The following is a 22018-nucleotide window of genomic DNA, read 5'->3' as shown; positions in this document are numbered from 1 at the left end:
CCCGTCTCCAGGCGGCCTATCAGGGCTCAGCCGGAAGCACGCCTCGCCCTGGGCGCGGGCCTGGCCGGCGGGCAGCGGCGGGCGCCGGCGGGGCGATGCCGGGCAGGAAGTCCTCGAAGGAGAAGAAGCGGCGCCGCTCGCGTTCCTGCTGTCCGGAGGGAGCCTCGGGGCCGGGTGGTAGCGAGAGGAAGCGGCGGAGCACGGAGTCCAGCTACGGTGCCCTGGAGGTAGCGCGGGAAGGAAGGAAGAGGGGCGGCCGGCCGCTGCTTCCCCCGCTCCCGCCTCGGCGGGACGGGTGCTTGGGCGCGCCCGCGCCTCCTGGGGCGCCACCCGTCCCCCCACTCCCCCCGTCCCCGCCTCCCGTGGCGCCCCGGCGGGCGAGGCCTGGCCCTGGCCGCTGTCACGGCCGTGGGGCGGCTGCGGGGAGGGCCGGGGGCGGGGGGCAGGCGGCAGTGGCCGCTTCCCGGCCGGCTGGCCGCGGCTGGCTCCGGTCCGGAGCCGCGGCGCAGGCGGAGGGAGGGAGGGCCGGTCACGCTGGGGCGAAGCTTGTCAGCGTGCGGCTGTGCGGGGGTGGGGGGGAATCCCGGACGGGCAGCGCGGGGAGGTGGGCAGCACAGGGACCCCCGGCGAGGACGGGCAGTGGCCTGGTGCCCCGCGGGGAGGCCGGTCTGTGTCTCCCCGCGTGTGAGAGGTGCGGGGCACGAGCTCGGAGGTGGCCGCGGTCGTGGTGCTCCTGCTAGCAGGGCTGTGGGTCTGTTCTAGGAGGTGCTGGTGCGCGAGTACACAATTCCGCGTGACACGCGCTCCTGAGTGAACGGTGGGCCTGTCAAAATGTGTTTCCAGCTGGGTGCTTTTCTAACTGATGCGTGGAAGATAGGTCTTCTGATACGAAGCCCGCTTTTATTCTCGGAAGACTGTGCCGCACGGGGAAGTGTGTGCCCATTTCTTTCTTAGGAGGGTATCTGTAGGCTATGACATTAGTGATTTAATTGCACAGCAAATCAGAGAGACGGATTTCTTCAGCCTTAAAGCATGCTTTCATGTATAGGCAGCAGCTAGCTATTTGCAGATAATGTTTTCTGGTTAATATTTAAAAGTACTTTTTGCCTCTTGAGGCTTTTAAAATTTCCCCTAGCATAAGAATGGCTTCAGTAACTAAAAATGTAGCTTCTGTAATGCAGCTGCCTTTCAAACTAATACACTATTTGGCAGCCCGGAAGTCTGCCTTAAGATATACTGTGCGATTATGAAGGGAAAACTATTGCAAGTGCAGATGAAGCTGTAAGTTTCCTTCTTCTCTAGTTCACTAGAAAATGTGAAAATTGTACTTGCCTTCCTTGATTTTAGGAAGCAAAATGCAATGTACTATCTGGAGAAAAAGTGGAAGAAGCTGAACAACCCAGTGATATAGAAGAAGGAGGATTAGATCTCAGTGTGTCACTCAAACCTGTCAGTTTCTACATCGCGGACAAAAAAGAAATGCTTCAACAGTGTTTCTGTGTCATAGGGGAGAAAAAACTACAGAAGATGCTGCCTGATATTTTAAAGGTACTGAAATACACTTACCATTTATATACTTTTTCCGAGCTTGAATGCTTGTGTAACAAAGCACATTTATCTCTCAAGTGTAGTGGACTTCCAGCTTAAAAGCTGCCTGTTATTTCTTAAAGGAAGATTACGTTGAGTCTCTGAAAGTGAGACTTTTTTGAGATTTGATATAGTTATTCCAGTTTAGTCCTTTTTGCACTCCTCAGCCATTGCTGAACTGCAGGCTGCTTATTTTTACACCGTCTGTCCGTACTGGTTAGTTAAACGCAAAAGAAGTTTCATAATTGCATGGAGTAAATTCAGTAGTGTTGTTCACTAATAACTATGCTGATTTGTTAATAAAAGTTTGGTTTCTGTTTGTGTCAGCTGAATTTCTTTGTATGGTATTAAATTAATGTCTGAGATAAGGCAGTAAACCCCCTTCTTAATAAACAGCTTCTGAAGCTGTAACTTCTGTGGACTTTAGTGGTAGTATAGCTAGAGCTTTACTGGCTTAGAACATATGCTTTTTGGGGCTTGTGAACTGCAGGACTTGGTAAAAATAAATTAGGCTAGCAGCCTGTACAGAAGAAGAAATGCTATTTGTGTGATGTTTGTTAATAGTTTAAAAATCTTTGTCTTTAATTTTTATCTTTGAGTTATACTATTAAAGTAAGTGAGGCAGGAGTTCTTAATTTTATACATGTAGTGAATGGCATACAGTCTCATCCATTTCTCACCTCTGGGAGAAGAAAAGAGGTCTGGAGAAGCTGGAGGCAAAGGCATCACTGAGTTTGAAAGGAAGCTGCCTAGTCATGTAGAACCAAACCTACAGTACAGTTGTGAATGTTACAATAAGTTCAGCACTTCCTGATTTTGGTACTTGTATGGGGTATCATAGTTCATTTGAAAGTGTGAAGTTATCACTTTATTTCACCAAGATGACACCAAGTAGTATGAAAGATGTGAGGGTAACTGGAATACCCATAAAATCTGTGGCAGTGTGTGGTATGTATCAAGCATAGAAATGGATCACAATTTACATATTTTTTATGTTTTCTTTATTATGATATACAACTGTTGGTGTGTTGTCAATAGCAGTGTTTGCTTCAGTTGGTGAACTTGGATTCAGCAGTTGGCTCTGATCTTTGCAGGCTTAATTATTTAATCCACCTGCTCCCAAGTGATGGAGAGTTAGGAGTAATCAGGGCTACAGTTGTTTGCTGTTCCATGCTTCACATGTATGGCCGAGTATTTCTGCTGCTCAAGTGTTGCAGCTGCAGTGAAAACTCCAAGCCATAGGTCACGTAACTGATAGTGTGTATTGCTTAATTTTTCAGAAAAAAAACACACACTGTTTCTGGTAGTTGTCAAAACTGAAACACCTACTTGCTGTTCTTCAGCAGGTGCATCACTGCAGGTCAGAATAGGGAAGGGACTTGCAGTCTGAATTAACCCTTTATTCAGTGCAGTTGGAGTGCTACTTACTGTTCATAATTACTCTGTCCTCAGAAATTTTTAGTAGCTTGTGGTCTGTCTTATTTGTCTTCTTAGAACTGTTCCATGGACGAAATCAAAAGGCTTTGCTTGGAGCAGTTGGAGCTGTTATCTGAAAAAAAACTGTTGAAGATACTTGAAGGTATGAATGAAACTTAAGCACTACTGTATACCAGAGAATAGTCTGCCTCTAAACTGGATTTTCACTCAGTTTCTAGCTACTAATACACATATATACACACACTAGTAAGTATATATTAGTGTGTATATATATTAGCATACATATGTATTAGTATTACATATGTACATGTGCTGACAGTATATATAGTATGTGTGTGTGTGTGTATATATATATATACACACACATGCTGGTTTTGATCTTTTAAGCTTGGATGAAAACATCCATTGATGTAGAAGCTATTAAGGACACATTCAGAAAACGGTGGTATAAGCTCCTTTTCCTTAGTACCCAAACTAAGAACAAAGATTTTGACTTGGTGGAAAAAACAAAGCTGGGAGTGTAGTTTGAATTGTTTGAAATCTGTTACTTTAGGTAAACTGACATTAAGTTGCCTCCTGGTTCTCTGCAGGGAAGGTCTGACATACTGCAATACCAGTTCAATTGTATGAGCAATTGCACTGGAGTATTCGGTGTAGTTAAAGGATTCTTGGTGGATCCCTCTGTTCTGCTGAGGCACATAGTTCATGAACTTTGATTAAGGATACGACATTCTAGCTTTTCAGTATCTTACTGAACTTCCACTTGATATTTAAGGGCTGTAGAATTTATTTGTAAACTTATTGCTGTCTTCTCAATTAAGTGGAACTCTTCAAATCTTGAACACTGCAGAGTACCTTCTATTAATTCTGTCTCCTGTGCTTTATTTTAGTGCCTATAGTGTTATACTAGCAATAGTTATTCTGGTTTTTTTTATAGTACAGTGGAACTGAAAAAAGGCAACCACGTGGCTAGCAGGAAGCTCAAAAACGAAGGTTTTGGGTTTTGACTAAGTCTAATGTTTAGAACATCTGCTTTAACTTGGAAAAAAACCCTCTCCTGCTGATTGCAATAGAGTTAACCGTTAAGAGTAAGCCTAACTGTGTAGCATTAATTATATAACCTGCCTAAATTTTCATGTTTGAAACTGTATACCTAGGCAAGATTGGAGCTGATTCTGATACTGACGAGGAGGCAGATGAAGGAGACAAGACTGGAGGTGAATCAGTCAGTCAGTGAGTAAAAGACAAAACATTTAAAATTTAAGAATACTGAACAATACAGGGATTTTTCATGAGAAATTATCAAATGTAATGTTGACAGAACCAATTGCTATATCCTTAATTATGTGCTTACTTTAGTAGAATGATCATAAGCTGTGACTGCTAGCAAGCACTGAACTTATAAATGTGACTTTGTCACTTTGTAACATTAAATGTGTCTTGAGCACATAACTGGGTTTCATAATGGTGTTGCCACTCATCAGTTGAGTTGTGGTAATTGAACATGTGCACACTCCTAGCCTGCAGCAGAAGTGAAGTTATATGATTTAGGTTAACCCTCTTTGAGTGAGCTAAAGCAGATTGAGTAACCCATTCCCACTTGGGTCAGTGAATTGTGTAAGTGTATTTTCAATTCAGCTGAGATGTATCTCTTCTCTTCCTCTCTTCTTTCTGGTCATTCATTCCTGCCTCGGTTGAGGCAGCACTGACACTCACCTGTTCCCGTGTTCTCTGTTAGGGATGCTGTAGAATGGCTAGAGTTTCAAGAACAGAGACTTCTGGTTTCTTATTTTTAGGGTGGCATCTGTCAGTTTTGTAAAGGCCAACACTTTTTAACCTTTTCTTAAAATACTTGTCTGTTTTTTTAAAGACAGGTCTTGTGTAGTATATTACTAAGTCACTTCTATATTGAATGGGTGAACTCTTTCTGACAGTTTCCATGGAAGGAGTGAAGGGGAAAAGAAAGTTGCTAGTTATCACCCATAATGTATTGAATTTTATGAGTAACTTGCTTGTAGAAGACAAAATAAAAAGCTTTCCTGTTTTCGTTGCTAACCTGATACAGCTGGTCTGCAGATTTAGTACACAAACTTAATAAACTTCTGAGACAATACACCAGTGTTGGGCAGATTAAAGTACCTCTTAGTTGCTGGTTTGGTTAGTTCATCTAGACCTACTAAATGGGAACAAATGGATGGGAAAAGTAGTGATAGTAATCAAAATTTCACATTCTCGTCGGTATTTTTGATTTCAGAGACCTGGTTTCTGATCCTGTCTTTGATTCAGAACAAGTTATGAAGTTACTGAATGAAGTAATTTTCTTTGATCACATCTCATCATACATCATACAAATATACTAGAAAATGGAGTGATACTAAGTTAAGTGATGTTTCAGTTGTTCTCATGTGATACAGTTTTTTAATATCCTCTGGCACTATTTCTTCTAGAGTTCCATGTAGAGCTGGTCTGTGACTGTATCCTCCCCTTTGCTATTTGTTGCCTACATGATCTGTGAATGGTGTCAGTGCACCCATTTATGTGGATTAATTTTCTTATTTTGGATATTGCCCTCTGATTGCTATTTAAAAAAGCAAAATAAAAATTTCAAAAACTACAAAATACACTAAATATCAGGTCTTTTTACATAAAGGAGTCTAAGTGATTGATGTTTTGCCAGGAAACTTCTGAATAGAATGAGAAGACAAAATTGTTGGCTAAGGAAACCATGAAAAATGCCCCAGGATTTCTATGTCTGGAGAAATTACATGGTTTTTTTTAAAGACCTAATTCACAAGCTTTTTACTGTTGCAAAATACATGAAATGCTCTTCATCTAAAAGAGGTATGGCAGAATTAGTGCTGCTAGATTTCAGGGAGGTAGTTCTGTGGCTGCAAGGTATTTCAGAGCTACTGTTGAGACATGTATTTATGACCGTCAGCTACAGTAGGTTGAGTAAAGTCTTGCTTATATGCAAATAAAGTAATGATTTGAGCTGGTAAAAACCTAAGCAGAGGAAATTGTTATTGTCAGTTAATGAATAAAACAACAAAATAAGGAAGGCAAGCAGGATTTACCATTTTTTAACTAGCGCGTATCTGAAGACACTTAACAACCCATTTGCCCATGGCAAGTAGGAAAGTTTCGGGAAAACAACATCTATAGGATCTAAATTGCAATTTCAAAATCTACTGTTTTTACACTGTACAGATAATATTTCAGGCATAAGTGGTGAGTAAACCAAAGTGAGTTGGTGTTGTGTACCCTTTCTCATAGCTGTGTTGAAGTACAGCAGAATTAAAACTGACCAAGTTCCTTAACCATTGCTGCAGTTACCAAAAGTTGACAAAGCTAGGTCACCTGATGAGAAAGATGTGAGCAGTAACTGAAAGCAAAATCAAGAAGAAATTGTGTTTTTAAAAAAGTAGAAGAAACTGAGAGATGTTGGTCAGAGTTACAGAGCAGATTGCTGCCTTTGAACAGAATGGTTGAGGTGCCCCTGGTTCTTGTTATCTCTATCTCCATCCTGGTACTTTAATATTTCAGGCTCCTCCAGACTGGCCGGGTAAGACATGTTGATGTAGGAATTGTGGCTTTTCTTCTCCTTTTAATGCAGTGGATTAAAAAATGGTATGCTACACACAGGGGTGCTATCTTAGAACCTTGGCTCGTAGGTTCAGCTGTGTGTTAGCTTTAACAAAAAACAAAAATCGAAAGCTGTTGGGATGATAGAGAAATAACGGGTTAGGAAGAGGTGAAATGAGGAACATTAAGGGTTTATCTTTATCATTAAGCCCTGTGCTTAGTAAGTAGAGCAATATTATGCTTTTAAAACTGTAAAATGTCACAAGTTCTTTTTACCAAATAGGTCTAATCTTTGGGCATTTAGGTTAATGTTTTTGCAACCTGTGTGTAAATAAGTATAAAAACAAGTTTGCAAAACTTCAGAAAACTTATGTTTCAGCCAGAACAGCAACAACTCAGTACGCAGGGAGGCTAAAGATGCAACAGTGGAGAAACAGTGAAAGCTGCATTGCTAAGCTAAGCTTTGGTTGTCTATAATCTTTAATATGTTTTTAATTATCATCTCAGTTTAAATGGGTGAATTTGTTTGCCCTGAGAAAAGGCTTCTCAGAATGAAAAAAGCAGTTTGTTTGTTTATATTCTCACTGTTAGTTCTTCCTAGTTTGTCTTCATTACTTGTTGTTTTCTTATAAATGGCTACTTTTTTCTGCATTCTGTTAGTGATGCAACATTAAAGCTTCTTTGGTTGAGATCTGACTTGTCTTAGTTGTTTTCATGGACACATAGATGTGGGAAGAGAAAATGTGAATAGCAAGTCTTACTCTAGTCAAAAATTTACTGATTGGAAACATCATGGTTTTTCTTACATCCTTGTTCCTTTAAAAAAAGAAATTGATAAACTTATACCTTCAGCAATGTCCATATATCAATAGAAAAGAAAGCTTAAATCAATACATCTGAAGAAATTACAAGTGTACCAAAATACACAGGCTTTCTTAGAAGGGTATAGTTTGTACTGTGTCTTTTTTTTCCCCAAAATAGGCAAATACTTAGATGTCTCTAAAGACCTGTTTCCTGTCTACTGTCTAAGAGTATCAGGGGTTTAGAGAAGTTTGTCCAGGTACAGGGAAGATTGCAAAATTCAGATCTTTATCTGAAGCTTTTGGATGGTATTGTACCTTTAATCGTAAACTGAACCTTCCTTTTTCTGATGTACCTATCCTCATTCTGCCACCAGAACAGGAAGTCCTGAGGCTTTTCCTAAATTTCAGCTCTGTAAAAGCTTCACATGCTTCCATTAGCATGTCAAACACTTGCTCTTATTTTGTCACCAACTTCTTCTGATTTAAACACTAGAAATCCTAGAATAAGCATGCAGAAGAACTGAAGAAGCAGGGCCTGTGTTTGCCAACAGCTGGAAATTGCTATTACAATAGATACACTTCATTACTTGTGAGCTCTGTGTAGATTTTTTGACTATGCAGTTCTCAGATTTTTGTTACTGTTTCTGTGTTACTGTCTGCAGTGGAATACCGTTAAACCAAGAGAATTACTGTATGCCAAGCTTCCAACTAAATGACATATTTAATTGAAAGGAGTTAGCCAATTAATGTCCTGCAAACCAAGCAGGCTTTCTTCCCATCTCACTCAAAAGATATTAGCATGTTCTTGAGCTATTTCTTTCCTGTTCCCTGAACTGGCTCTTTAAATACCCTCCAACAGAAGGACTGAAAGTAAATTATTTGCCGTAGTAATAACACATGTATTAAAAAACCAAGCATGCTAATATCATTATAGTGATCATATGTTCATGTGTATAATGTGAATAAATGATCTTTGCTTTCAAAATCAAATGTGCTTATTTTTCACTGTGTGAAAATTTGTGGTTTAGTATTTGCTCTTTCAAGAGTTTTATAGGCTTTTTACAGCTTTGCAGTCGTGAGTGCAGTTTTTGCTTGTTTTGTTTTAGGAAGGCTAGCAGTTTAAAGGCTTGCCTTGTTTTAACATGTTTTGCTCCTGGGTGCTGGGCTGTTCACAAGCATGCAATTGCCATCTGATATTTACCCCTCTAGGACAATTTGGTTACCTTCACCATTTGGAATCACTGGAAGAATAGGCTATGTGAGTCAATGAACAGATACATAGCATTTCGCATCTTTTCGCTATCTTCTGTTCTTGTGGTGTCCTCAAACTTCACCTGTAATTGGACTGATGGGCCTTTTGTCAGCTCATTAAACTATTTGATTAGCATCTGTCACTTGGGATACCTTTCCTGAGGAGTGCTACTTCATAAGGACTTTTTTCCTTTTTTTTTTTAAATTGCTTACTGTTAATTATTTTAGTTCTTATTTGTCATGGAAAACTACCCTGGGAACAAAAATTTGCTGGAAGCTTACAAGGACTTGGGACTTCTAGAAACATTTTTTTTAGGCTTGGAACTGCAAAGGCAGATTTTAATTTAGGAAGGTACATCATCTTTATGTCAAGAGTAGCAGAGGTACTGATCTGAAGCCTCACTCCAGAGATTTAGGTAAATGTTTCTTAACAATTAAAAACCCTGTAAGGAAAGTATCAGCACGACTGTATCTCATGTTGTCAGGCTGTCTTCTAGTCCAGTACATGAAGATATTTTTCTGTCACAAAACTTTTCCTCCTGGTCTCCAACCCCAGTTACTACTGAAACTTGGAATCCGAGCCACCAGTATTGCAGTGCTATTGTCTTAATCCTTAGCCATCCACTCCTCTGACCGTAACCCTTTTCCTAACCTGTGCTGCTGTCTTACCTCACTCTTCATAAATCTGCTGGAGTTGTGGTACCAAATCGCCCTCAAACCCAGATTTCTTTGATAGCTATGCAGATTCCTGAAAGTAATAGGTTCTGTACAGAAGCCATGTGCATAAGCTGAGGTAAGCATTGCACTAATGTGGAGCATGCCAACATGAAAAGCTAGCATAGGGCAAATTGAAATTTACAGCATTTGTCACCAACAAAATGCAATGGTTAGCTTCTTTTTGCTGAAAGGAACATACTGTGCAAATGTTGTTCTATTAAAACAAACAAAAAAAAAAGCTGAGTTTATCTCTTGGAAGACTGACTTTGAACTTAACTGTCATCCTGAGGGAGAAGTGTCTTTAAAGACTGGTAAAAAGAGGGAGCTCCAAATTACTGTGGTCATGTACTAGCATGGCCTGAAGGAAGAGGGTATTAAATTTGTATACTGTCCCCTAATTTTAGATTAGCATATCTCTGGTCCCGTTGTTTGGAGACATGATGATGTGCTACCCTTTCTTAAATCTATACTGCAGTATAGGTAATTAGGAGAAAAATATTTCTTACTAACAAACAAATTAAACAAGGTTAACAAGTTGAGAGGGAAACTGAACCGTGAAATGCTTCTGCTTGGCCACAAGATGGTGCAAAGTGCCCACCTATGAAATGAAGTAGTGGAGGTTCACCAGCAATACAGTCCAATCCAATCAATTCTGAAAGAGTAGAACGTGCTGTATAAGTACTTTTGGGTTCTAAAAACTTTTTTGCTGACAGTAGGTAGTCTTTAAAGGAATGTGGTTTTGCTGTAATCAGTGATAGTGTCAAGGCAACAGGAGGAAACTTTACAACAAGTTTTGATGTGTGATTTTTTTCAGTCGATAATTTCTTTTTATGTAGCATAACCTAGTGGACAGGACAATACAAAGGAGACCTGAGTGTGATAAGCCTTGGCAAGTGGCAGGAGAGCAAAACCTGAAATTTCTGAGAAGGTTTGCTGTGACAGCATCATGGACAGATTTAGCTGGTGGTCTGTGCTAGCATCTGGCCTAACCCCACTCAGTAATAGAGGTGGGTGGGGAAATGTTGCTACCCAGGAGTCTGGCACTGTCTCAAAGCAGAGGACCAGTTAGGCTTTGGTCCTAAGTGGCGGCCCAGAGCCTGGCGCTGAGAGGCTGTTTCCCCTGGGCTAGGCTGTGCAGGCTCGCTGGAGTGGTAATTGGGGTGGGTTTCAGTTAACTCTGACCGTATGGGTGTATGTATGAGTGCAAAACTTTTCCTCACAGCCTGTCCTCTGGTCAATCCACTTAAATTGAACATGGTAATGTCATGTTGTCTGGTGTTCCTTTTCTCCCATGACAGCAGAAAGTTTGAGACTCTGGTTAACATGTCTAAACCATCACATACAGCAGACCTAATGTTATTTGTTGAATTCCTGGGCTTATTTTACATCTAGCAGGTGAGGGCTGTAATCCATATTTCAACAGCTCTGGCCAACACCAGCCACAAGACTGATGACTGGAATAGAAAATAAATGAGCAAACTCTCTTTGTTTGTGAAGAGGCACAGTTTAAATAATTTTCTGAAGGGATTAGCCATGTATACAGAACTTACCACTTAGCATAGCCATTTGAAAATCTAGTTTGTATCCATTCCTTCTCTATCAGCCCTGCCTGGGAGTGGAAAGTCCAACAGGAATTAAAAGGTTGGGAGAATACTTCTTGAGTTGACCAAGTAGGAAAGCAAACTGAAAGGATAAATACCACTGAGTTCTGAGAAAAATGCATCAGAGTAAATAGTCTATTCCTGTTTTATTATAATGGCTTCGGACAGTACATTTCTCTTTCCTTACTTAAGGGGCACAACACTTAAATCTTTTTTCAGGTGCTGCCTGCATATGACAACAGCTACACATTCTCCTTAATTATTGCATGCTACCTTACACATCTACCTTGCAATGGGTACAAAAAGCGGGAGAAACAGAAGATTCTACTCATTTGTAACCTTTGTTACTACAGAAAAGGAAATAGCAGTCAAAATAACTGTCTCTCAGACCAAGGTGGCTAGAAGTATAACAGTATTCTCCTTCCTGAAATAGCTATTGGACATCTGAAAAAAACCCATATCTTTGAGAGCATGGGGAAAATAGATCTGTATTCAATTTTAGGAAGAGCCTTCAGGCCATTACTGAAAAACAAGTTGTTAAAGTCATTATAGTTACATCTGTGATACCAGAATACTGCTATCCTTTTTATAGTGCTGTTTAGCTCCCACAGGCAGGATAGTTACATTGATTCCATATTAATATGTATGAAACCAATGGCGCACTGACATTCAGGGTAGGAAATTGGCAATTCTACTGTCAAAATGCTCACTAAACATGGCAATTGAACTCTTCCTGTGATTCTGGGTCCTGCTGCCTTCCTTCTTCCTGTATATTTCACAGTATTTTTACAGTTTGTATAACTAGTATATACGAAATGTGTTAAGGACATGAACATTACACAAAAGTATCTCTTCCTCATCCCTTGTATAAAGCAGTTGAAACCTTACAGGTCAACGGTAGAAATCTTGCAATGGAAGAAATAAAGAAATGCAGATACTGAATACAATTTAACAGTTGAGTTGCGTTTCATTTTAAAAAATGTCTCCTTATGAAACTGAGATTGTGATGTAGGAGAGGTGGATGGTGGTGAGGTGATTGTAACTTCATGAAAATACTTGTTAATTTCAAAATAAAACAGTAAATAGTATTTGAATGCAACTGAAACTATTTTTTTTCAAATTGTTTAACTGTGTGACAATTTATTCTGAGTTTTAGAGAAAAGCTCCCCATATTAGGGAGGAGCTACCAGTGAGGATTGTTATTCGGAAAGGTGTAGTGGAAATATTTTATCCTTGTGTATTGCTAGGCAAAGCAAAAAAAAAAAAAAAAAGCTCATTCTCAAGCGCTTAGATTAGCACTCTGTATGTTCCTTTATGTTCCTTTTGCCTTTATTCATACTGTAGCTGGCCTGTTGGCCTATCAGCACATAACTTCTTTAGTTAAAGTAAATGTTTCCTGGAAAAGTTCTCTTGAATTGTTAAAGATGTAGATTAATATGTAGTTGTCTTTGTTTCCAGACAGGACAACAGTATAGACTCTACTTCTTCTCTCAGAGAAGACAGCAAGCTGGAAGGTCAGGAATCAAAACAAGGTATGTAGTGGAGAAAGCTGAAATTTTGTTTTCTTGATGTTGGGCAGTGACTAATTCTAGATAACTGATAACTCTCTTTTGAATGGTAGCTGCAATCACAGAGAAGCAACCTCTTAGAAATCAGCTGTGTAGGGTTATAACCTGTCCCGTGAGCCCCATTCCAGAAAAGGAGAGGGGAGCATTGAAGACGACATTTTAGGAACTTTGGCCTCTTAATTCTGTGATATTGGAGAGTTTTTTTGTGGCTAGAAGAAAACTGCAGCTCTTCAGAGTTTGCTAGTTTAGGTTCTGGAACATGACTGAAGCTCTTGCAAGGCTCATTTGGCTCTCATGTAGTTTTTCAGCTGAAGAGGATCTTCAGTCATTTCAATTTCTTGGTATATAGGTGATTGATAATACTGCTATTACCATTTGCTGAATTCTTCGAGAGCCAGTTTTACTTTCTTTTGAGATGATCATAAGAGACTACAGTACTCTGTTTTGACATTCATCGAAATCCATTGTGATGATTGTTTGCCAAAGGACTGTTTGTAATTTAATCATTTTGTTCAGTCTTGGTATATGATACCTTGCTTGCTTTGATTGTGCAGAGCTGGGGTCCAATGGAATGGTGCTTAACACCCACCACTCCTGATAACTAGCATATTTTACTTGAAGTCAGTGCCAGTGGAAGTACACACTCAAGTCTTTGAATCTCTGAGGATGAACATTTTGTCTTGTATATTTTCTCTTTTTAAATGCTAAAATATAGTGGGTGAGACATTCAGGTACTACAGTGATTGGCAGAATAGAAAACGCAAAAGCAGGTAAGTTAGTGATGCACATTTGAGTACCTGCTGCATAAGGAAACCGTTTTCTTAACCTGCAGCAGTATTTATTTTATTCCAATCATTCAATCGGCACCATATAACTACTGCCAGTATTTTTGTGCATGAAGCACTAGAATTGTAGGTTTTTCTGTCTGTCTGTTTATTTTCATTTGGACTATCTGTATGCAGTAACATCGGAAATAGCTTTTCCAATCAAAGAATGTTGCAAATTCTTGGAAGCTATATTTCTCTTCTGCAAAGATCTAACATTATCTGCTTCCTGCAACTCCTATTTCCCAATTGAGAATGTTGTCTAAAAGATGTCTCTTGGAATAACTTTTTGAAACATGTTTTTTTCTGAAGTTACTAGTGAGGGGAATTAAACGGAGGAGGAAAGACTCATAATAAAAGCATTAAAACTTTTAGGAGCAGGTTGCTATGGCTTTGTGAGGAATGCTTTAAATGTTGCTTGTTGTACTATATGAAGTGACCTTAGAACAGACAGATTTCCTGCAGATCTCTTTCACTTCCGTGTTATCAAAGGGACTTGATGACTGTTGCAGGTGGTTGTTTCATTGTTGTTTTTTATGACTTAATCAACCAGAATATCATGATGGCTTTGGGCTATAACAGTGGCTCCACTCAAGATGTTAGCTTTAAAGAGCTTTTGAGAATATCAATATAAATTTAAAAATATAACTCTCATCAATCTGCTGAACTGCAGTCTGTGATGCTATGGGAAGAAAAAAGAGAATGAGAGGATAAGCAAAAGTGAATAAAATAAAATTAAAAAACACAATTAAGTATGCTAAAATTAATTTCACAACTGTAGCTGAAGGAAGAAGTAGAAGTTAACAAAATGAAAAAAATAATGAGAAATGCCAACCATGATCTTTACTACTGGGTAAAATTACAACTGCAAAAGAGGGAAGTAAAGCCATCAGCTAATTAAACATCTGTAGGCGAATGAGCTTATATGAACACTATATTATACAGTTTTAGAGGCTCCAAATTCTGAATAGGAACCCAAGGCAGCTTTGCCCTGCTTCCTGGTCCATACTAATTCTGGGACAGACATGAATGACTTCTAATATTTTGTTTCTGCTTAATATGTGACCAATACTAAAAGGAATCCTGTGGTGGATTGACACCAGCCAGCAATAGCACCCACCAGCCACTCAGTTACTCCTCCTGCAGTGGGGTGGCGGAGATCAGAAGAGCAAAAGCGAGAAAAACTTACGGGTCAAGATAAAGACCATTTGAACTATGATCCATTGATGCACCTATTTTTTTGATCCATGGAATGCTGCTTGGTTGAGCAGAATGTTAAGTAAATACTGACTGATGCCATGCAGCAAGATAGAAGAATTTCCACTTCTTAATCCTGTTGATTCCCATTTCTTTTGATCTTTCACATACTTTGTGTCTTGTAAGGTAAAGTTGAAAAGACAGTGTTCTAAGTTGATTTGATAGTATGAGAAGCAGGTAAAATTGCATCTGAAACTGAAACACTAATCTTGAAGTTACTGTCACAGTAGGAACAGGGCAAAACTACTTAGGATTGAAGAAGGCCCTGGTATGTTCTTTTCTTATGAATACTTTTTATACACACTGCTGTGAGGAGGATTTTTTTATAGCTTCAGAATCATTTATGTTTTAGACTTTCAGTTTTTATTGCTTGCAAATTCTGATTTATCTTACAAAAAACAAAGATCAAAAGTTCTCTCTAAACTTCATCTATATGGCTTATCGTACGCTTATGAGAGTTGAATTTGCTTTCTTGTCAGCTTTGATTAGAATGTTGGAGGTGCCACATACATTAGCTATATATGTTCCCATGTATGCTGTATTTACCAGTAGGATGGCCTGTGTTTGCAATACAGTAAACCGGTGTTGTTAGGTACTTGATCGATAACTATGTAAGATCCTAAATCAGGAGTGCATGTCAGAGTAACATGCAATATTCCTAAATTGGGACTTAAATGCTGTGACAAATCATAGCCTGTGATCAGGAGTGAATATCTGAATATCTTTTTTTAAGTGTATATAGTAAGAAAATCTTTAATCCTGAATCAATAAAATCCCTGGAGTTAGTTTTAAAATGTTACTGTTGTTTATAAAACCTATGAGATTTTTTTTGACCAGAAAAAAAAAAAATTTCCCCCCAGTTCCCCCCCCCCCGTTCCCCCCCCTATTCCCGCCTTTCTTCCCCTTGTTTTTTTGTTTGTTTTAAGCACAGAAAGCGCATTTATAGCTTTCTTAGTAGTCAGTATTGATTTTTTTTTTTTCCACACCCTCAGGATAGCAGGAATGTCATAAACCCCAAGAAAAATAGATCTTTCCTAAGGTTCTTCTGCACTGCTAATGAATTAAAACCGAACACATGCATGTACCAACAGGCATTTAAAAATGTTTTAAAAAAGAGTAATATTTTTCTAAAACCTTATTTGTTTTTCGTTTAAAAGTAAAAGTGGTCTCTTTTAAGGTTTGTTGATTAAACTGATTCTGAACAAGGAACAATTTAATTTTTCTAATCCATACTCTACTGCTAAGCTTTGTACAGAACTTCAACCTAGCTTGAAGGGGTTGCACAAAAACTTAAGAAGAAAATACAAATCTCTATGTGGATGGGGATTTTTTTGCACTTCACACTTGTGTTTTCAAGAAAAGTCTCACATTCTTTTTGTTGCATTTTTAAATCTTTCCTGTATAATAAGAGACACTGAAACATTAATAGTGTAAAACAGATTTCTAAAAATGTCGTTTCAAAGATGCTTTATTCTTTTTTGAAAGTGGAGAGAATTGTTTGTATTGGATCTGAAACCCATGTCAAAGGAACATTCTGATTGAGAAGAATTATTAACAAAATACTTTCAGAAGTTTTCCAACAGTAAAGTATTAAATGTGAGCATCTTGATCAAAAAAGCCAGTGATAGGAAGATGTTGTGGTTTAACCCCAGCTGGTAAATAGGCACCACGCAGCTGCTCACTCACTCTGCTCCTGCTCCAGTGGGATTGGGGGAGAGAATCAGGAAAAAAAAAAAAATAGAACTTGTGGGTTGAGATAAGAACAGTTTAATGGAACAGAAAGGAAGAAACTAATAATTATAATAATAATGATAATAAAAGGACAATAATAATAAAAGTATTGGAATATACAAAACAAGTGATGCACAATGCAATTGCTCACAGCTTCCCAATGGACACCCAGTTAGTTCCCAAGCAGTGATCCACACCTCCAGGCCAACTCCCCCAGTTTATATACTGGGCATGAGGTCACATGGTATGGAATACCTTTTTGGTGCGTTTGGGTCAGCTGTCCCAGCTGCGTCCCCTCCCAAATTCTTGTGCCCCTCCAGCCTTCTTGCTGGCTGGGCATGAGAAGCTGAAAACTCCTTAACTTAGTCTAAATGCTACTTAGCAACAACTGAAAACATCAGTGAATCCAAAACACAACACCATACCAGCAACTAGAAAGAAAATTAACTCTATCACGACTAAAACCAGGACAGAAGAGAATTAGTTCAGGGTATTAAAATCATAGGTCCCTGCTGTGTTAGACTGCATTATCAATGTGGGGAGGTTTTTTTGTAGTTTGAATGTCAGTAAGATGTTGATTACCTAATATTAAAAAAGAGCAATTCACAGAGGAAGTACTTGCTTGGGTTTCCAATATATTGGTTGTTTTGTTGTTGAGCAGTCCTTGCAAATCAGTACTTTTAGCCCTGCAGATTTGAGGTTCAGGAACCAAAAGTATGGATGCATGAAACTAGCAATTAAAAAAAAAATAAAAATTAACAGTTTGGTGAAAGGGAGCCTTTTAAAGCCAGATGTCAACATACTAACTTTAAGAGTCAGAGAGTTACAGAATTGTTTAGGTTAGATTTACTGTTTTGAGATCATCAAACGCAATGCCTGTGCTCAAGCAGGTCAGCCGGAGCAGGTTGCTCAGGACCACATGCTGTTGAGTTTTGAATATGTGTGAGGATGGAGACTCCACAGCCTTTCTGGGAAACCTCCTCCGGTGTTTGACCACCCTCACAGTAAAGAAGTTTTTACATGTGTTCAGGTGGAATTTCCTGTGTTTCAATTTTTGCCCATTGCCACTAGTCCTGTCAGTGTGCAGTACTGAGAAGAGTTCGGCTCCCTTGTCTTCATGCTCTCCCATATTTTTAAAGGAGAATTAAAGAACGTTAAAAAAAAACAGGTTTGCAATACTGTCTGAATATGTATTAAATAAAGAATATTTTTGGTATATAGAAGATCATTATAGACTAAAGTAGCTTACATATGAACGTAAACTTTCTTTGAACCTTCATGGTAAGAAATTACATGTATTTCAAACCCATAGATCTTGAACACAGCCATACCTTTGGATAGTGATACTACCAAAAGGAATTATAAAGGCATTAGAATCAGTAACTACCATCATCTGACTATAAATTGTTCATTTTAAGCAGGAACCAATCCTGCTGTAAGTTTCCACAGTTACAGAGGTTGGAGAAGGACTAATAATTTCTGAGGCCAATGTGTCAAAAGCAATAGTCTCTCTGTAGACAAATTGTAAGAACAGTTACTCAGGTTCTGTTAGACTTTTATTTTGTTGCACTGCCTTTTCCAATTTATTTTTTTTTTAAATAAACTCCAACTTTTAGCCAGCATTAAAAGCCACTGCCATAACTTTCTCCATGTTTTTACTGAGTTAAATACGTCTGAAATACTTGTGATAGATTCTGAATAGTTGCACTAGTAAGTGGAGTTTCTATTAATTTTTAGTACTGTGCCTGGCTGTAGTGTCCCACTCCTTTTAAAATACATAAAATAGTTTTAAAGGGTCATTTTAAAAACTGTATTTTGAAAACAAAGTTTACTTTAAAGATAATAAACAATAATCAATTTTGCACTGCAGAGGCTTCCTCATGATATAAAACCTTATGATATTTTAATTAGGAAAATATATCATATAACTCCATAGGATGGAATAAATTTTGCTGGTAGTGCTGCTTTGCTATACTGCATGTTCTTCTAAATTGGCATAAAAATGCATTAACACTTGTCTAAATTAGATCAGCCTTAAAAGTTGGAGGAGAGAAAGAACAGGAATTGTCTTAAATTCACAGATCTTTTTGTTGCTCTTAATCTACAGAGAAACACTTTAAGAAGAAGCAATTTTGTAAGTTGAAAGAAAAATGGTTCTGTTAGGCAACTATATGATTGTTACATTTGTGTTACAGGCAAGGGAGAAGATAGTGATGTCCTCAGCATAAATGCAGATGCATATGATAGTGACATAGAAGGCCCATGCAATGAAGAAGATGGCCCAGATGGGCAAGAAAACACTGTCAGAAGTGGAGCCAGTCAGATAGATGACCTTGAGAAGGATATTGAGAAAAGCGTGAATGAGATTCTGGGGTTGGCAGAGTCCAGCCCAAAGGAGCCCAAAGCAGCAACCTTAGCCGTTCCTCCGTCAGAAGATGTTCAGCCATCAGCACAGCAGCTGGAGCTTCTGGAGCTTGAGATGAGGGCTAGAGCTATTAAGGCTCTGATGAAAGCTGGTGATATAAAAAAACAGCTCTGAGATTGTTTAGATTTAATTTTCAGTATTTGTTTTGAAGGATGTGATGTCTGTTCTCTTCAGTGCTAAAGTATATTTGGGTTGGGTATGACATTCCTCATTCAAACCTTATTGTGTATCCTGACCCGTGGCTTAAGCCATTGATAGTTGATTTCATTGCCTTTAGTGTGCTGCTTCCATGACATGCACAAACAGTAGTTTGATGCTTCACTGAGATCAAGTCTCTCTGTGCTGAGTTATCTCCTCAAGGAGTCACACAACATATAGAGCTATGCCAGGAACCTGGTGCCTTCCAGAAGGGTTAGAAGAATCAAGTTATTTATAATCCCATGGTTAGAAATTACCAGCTGTTTTATTTATTAGGAACTTGTTAAACTACTTGAGAAACTTGATTTATATGTACTTCATTAAAAATACCATTTTGAAGAGGTCTTCCGTCGTGTGACTGCCTTCAGCAGTCTGTGATGGGATGTGAGATTGCTTATTTCTCCTTGGGGCTCTCATAATGTAGCTGTTCTAGTTAAAACGAATGATGATTCACTTAAAAGCATACTTAATTTTTAGAAAGTTGAATTCCTGAAGGGAGGGTTTTTTTCATTTCAAATAAACAGTCGAACCATGTTATTTTCAGGGTTTTAAAAGTGCCTGAAAGTGACAAATACCAGAGTTTTTATACTGTTGGTCATGTGTTTTTGTCACTCTTCTCCACTGATAATCTTCTGTGTCATAACTGAAATAAAGAAAACAGAGTTTTTTCCTGACTATAAAGCTTTTTTGTTGAATATTTGGCATAATATTTAGGGCAATGCAGTAAATCAGACTATTTTGAAGACCTTGAGTTTTTAACATTTAACTGATGTAGTCAATTCATGTTCTTTATAAATGGGAAAATCCACCTAATTTCAGTATAAATGTTTTTTCATAAAAGGCATTTAATTTATTTATTATATAAGATTTTAAAATAATAATTATACTTTAATCCATTTGAAGGGTATTTCTTTGTAAGTAAATTGTATTATAGGATTAGTTTTCCTGCTATGATTTCTTCCAACAATTAAAATAATTCTGATTTTGTTTAGAATTAGTGCTGGGTTTATAGATAGCTCCTAATCAAATGCATATTAAAATATTTGTGTGTGTATTTACATACACACACACACAAATGGATTTTTTTTAAGGTATGAAGTTTACGAATGTGGTCCTTGTTAAGTAAAATGATGTATTATATATGGTTACTCCTGATTTTCCCTTGATTGTTACTTAGAAAGCAAATTAGATACTTTGCAACAGTAGCATAGAAAATTTCCATGTGCTATTTTGCAATACTACTGCAGACGTTTTTCTATTCAAATACTGTGTCTTGAATTCTCTTGCAAGTTTTATAATTTTCTTTTTCTCCTTCCTTTTTTTTCTTTCCTTTTTTCCCTCTATTGTCTTTTTTCCCTTTCTTTTCCCCCCTTTCCTTTTAACCCATTTTCTACCCTTTTACCTTTCTTTATTGTTAGTCAAGTGCATTGTCTTTAGTAGAAAGCTTTTTATGTATTTCTTAAAGTATGATTGATTTCCTCTAGAATCAACAGTATTATGAGTAAAATGGTAGCAAAATAGTTCAGTGTCAATTTGATTATAAACTAAAACCTTCATTAAGTACAGCTGAGAAAATTGCAGTGTGAGTTCACTAAATGATGGCAGTGATCTGAGTAAATTTTACCTGACTGTAATCAGTTATCCATGGCAACAACATTTTTCTATTATTTTTGAGCAAATGGAAGATGTAAGTTAGAATATATATATCCACTTCAAAAGGTAACTTAACTGTCTCAGAATATATGTGTGTTGTTTCAGTTAATTTCATTTGGCTGTTTGGTGAACTTGTGATTTATTTGAGTATAGAAAAACAAAAGCAGGTAATGAAAGACAGACAGTTGGCAAAACCTAGATGTCTTCTTATTTGTAAAGTCATAGGCTAGTAGAACTACGTTAGACTGTAAAAATAAGTTTTACTGCTGCTATACTTAGATCCTTAAGGCACTGAATATCTACTTTGCCTGCTGTGGAAATGAAAAAGCTGGCCTGCAAGGACATTTGCTTCCTAGTCCTACTGTGCAACCCTGTATATCTCAGCCAATAGGAAAACTTGTTCCTTATTGTTTGCCTCTCTTCTTTCATGTCAAGGTTCATTTGCCAGTTCTACAATCTGCCGTAGCATTGATAAGGCTTGCAAGATCCCAAGCGGTAGGAATAAACAAAAATCAGTCCTTAATATCGAAGAAGGATGTACAATACAGTAATAGCTGATTGATAGGAAAACAGTTTCTAGACCTGTATCTTTCCTTTTTTTACTGGTACTCCCAACACCTGTGGTTTTATCACCCATGGAGGTGATTCCTGGCGGACTGCATACTCCTGTGTGGCTCCCATGTATTTCTGCCAACCACTGAACAGCAGAAGGTTACTTCAGGCAGAAGCCATGCCTTGGTAAGGCATAACTTAGCATGTCTTAGGAAAGCTGAATGTAAATCAGATTTAATTAGAGATACGTTTCCTGTGCCACCGGAAGAACTGATACAGTCAAATGTATGAAGTCCATTCAGTGATGTTGCATAACGATACATTTGCAGTTGTCTGGCAACAAGGAAATACTGCTAGAAGTAGTGATAAACTAGAACAGAGTTCTATTCTACTGCTGACTTGCTAGAGGTATATGGCAGTTATTTCTGAACTGACCTTCATTTTCCTATTGGTTTTCCAGGTCACCTTTAAAAGTTCATTTTGTAGTGTGTTGAACTGTCAAAGGTCATTATTTCAAGGTCCATATCAAGAATTTGCATATGCTAACTTTAATATGTAGTGTGATGAAGATGAAAGAGGTTTACTGTGCATATGACAGAGAAGATTTGTAATTATAGCCTAATTAAATTTGAAATTAAAAGAGGAGAAGGATTCCAAGAAAATTAATCTGTTTACAAAAATAAAGTAATATATATATCATAAGAGAGACTTCATGTGATTGATTATACAAGTGCTAATTCATTTTTAGGATACTGTATTATTGCTGCTTAGGTTAAAAACAGATCAGCTAAATTACATGGGTTCCTGCATTGAGTCGTATCAAAAAAATCCA

General features: G+C 38.1%; 1 protein-coding gene across 1 annotated transcript; it reads left to right on the top strand.

The window, feature by feature from the left end:
* Positions 1-6: 6 nt before the first annotated feature.
* CAAP1 (caspase activity and apoptosis inhibitor 1) lies at positions 7-19655 on the top strand. The gene is made up of 6 exons (XM_030003411.2): positions 7-227; positions 1348-1548; positions 3082-3166; positions 4182-4257; positions 12437-12510; positions 18554-19655. The coding sequence occupies exons 1-6, from the start codon at positions 96-98 to the stop codon at positions 18895-18897; spliced, it is 912 nt and encodes a 303-aa protein (XP_029859271.1). The 5' UTR covers positions 7-95; the 3' UTR covers positions 18898-19655.
* The last annotated feature ends 2363 nt before the right edge of the window (positions 19656-22018 follow it).

Source organism: Aquila chrysaetos, chromosome Z, assembly GCF_900496995.4.
Source record: "Aquila chrysaetos chrysaetos chromosome Z, bAquChr1.4, whole genome shotgun sequence".
In the NCBI taxonomy this organism is placed as follows: Eukaryota; Metazoa; Chordata; class Aves; order Accipitriformes; family Accipitridae; genus Aquila; species Aquila chrysaetos.
Note: the sequence above shows the minus strand (reverse complement) of the source record. Positions and strands in the feature narration are given on the sequence as shown.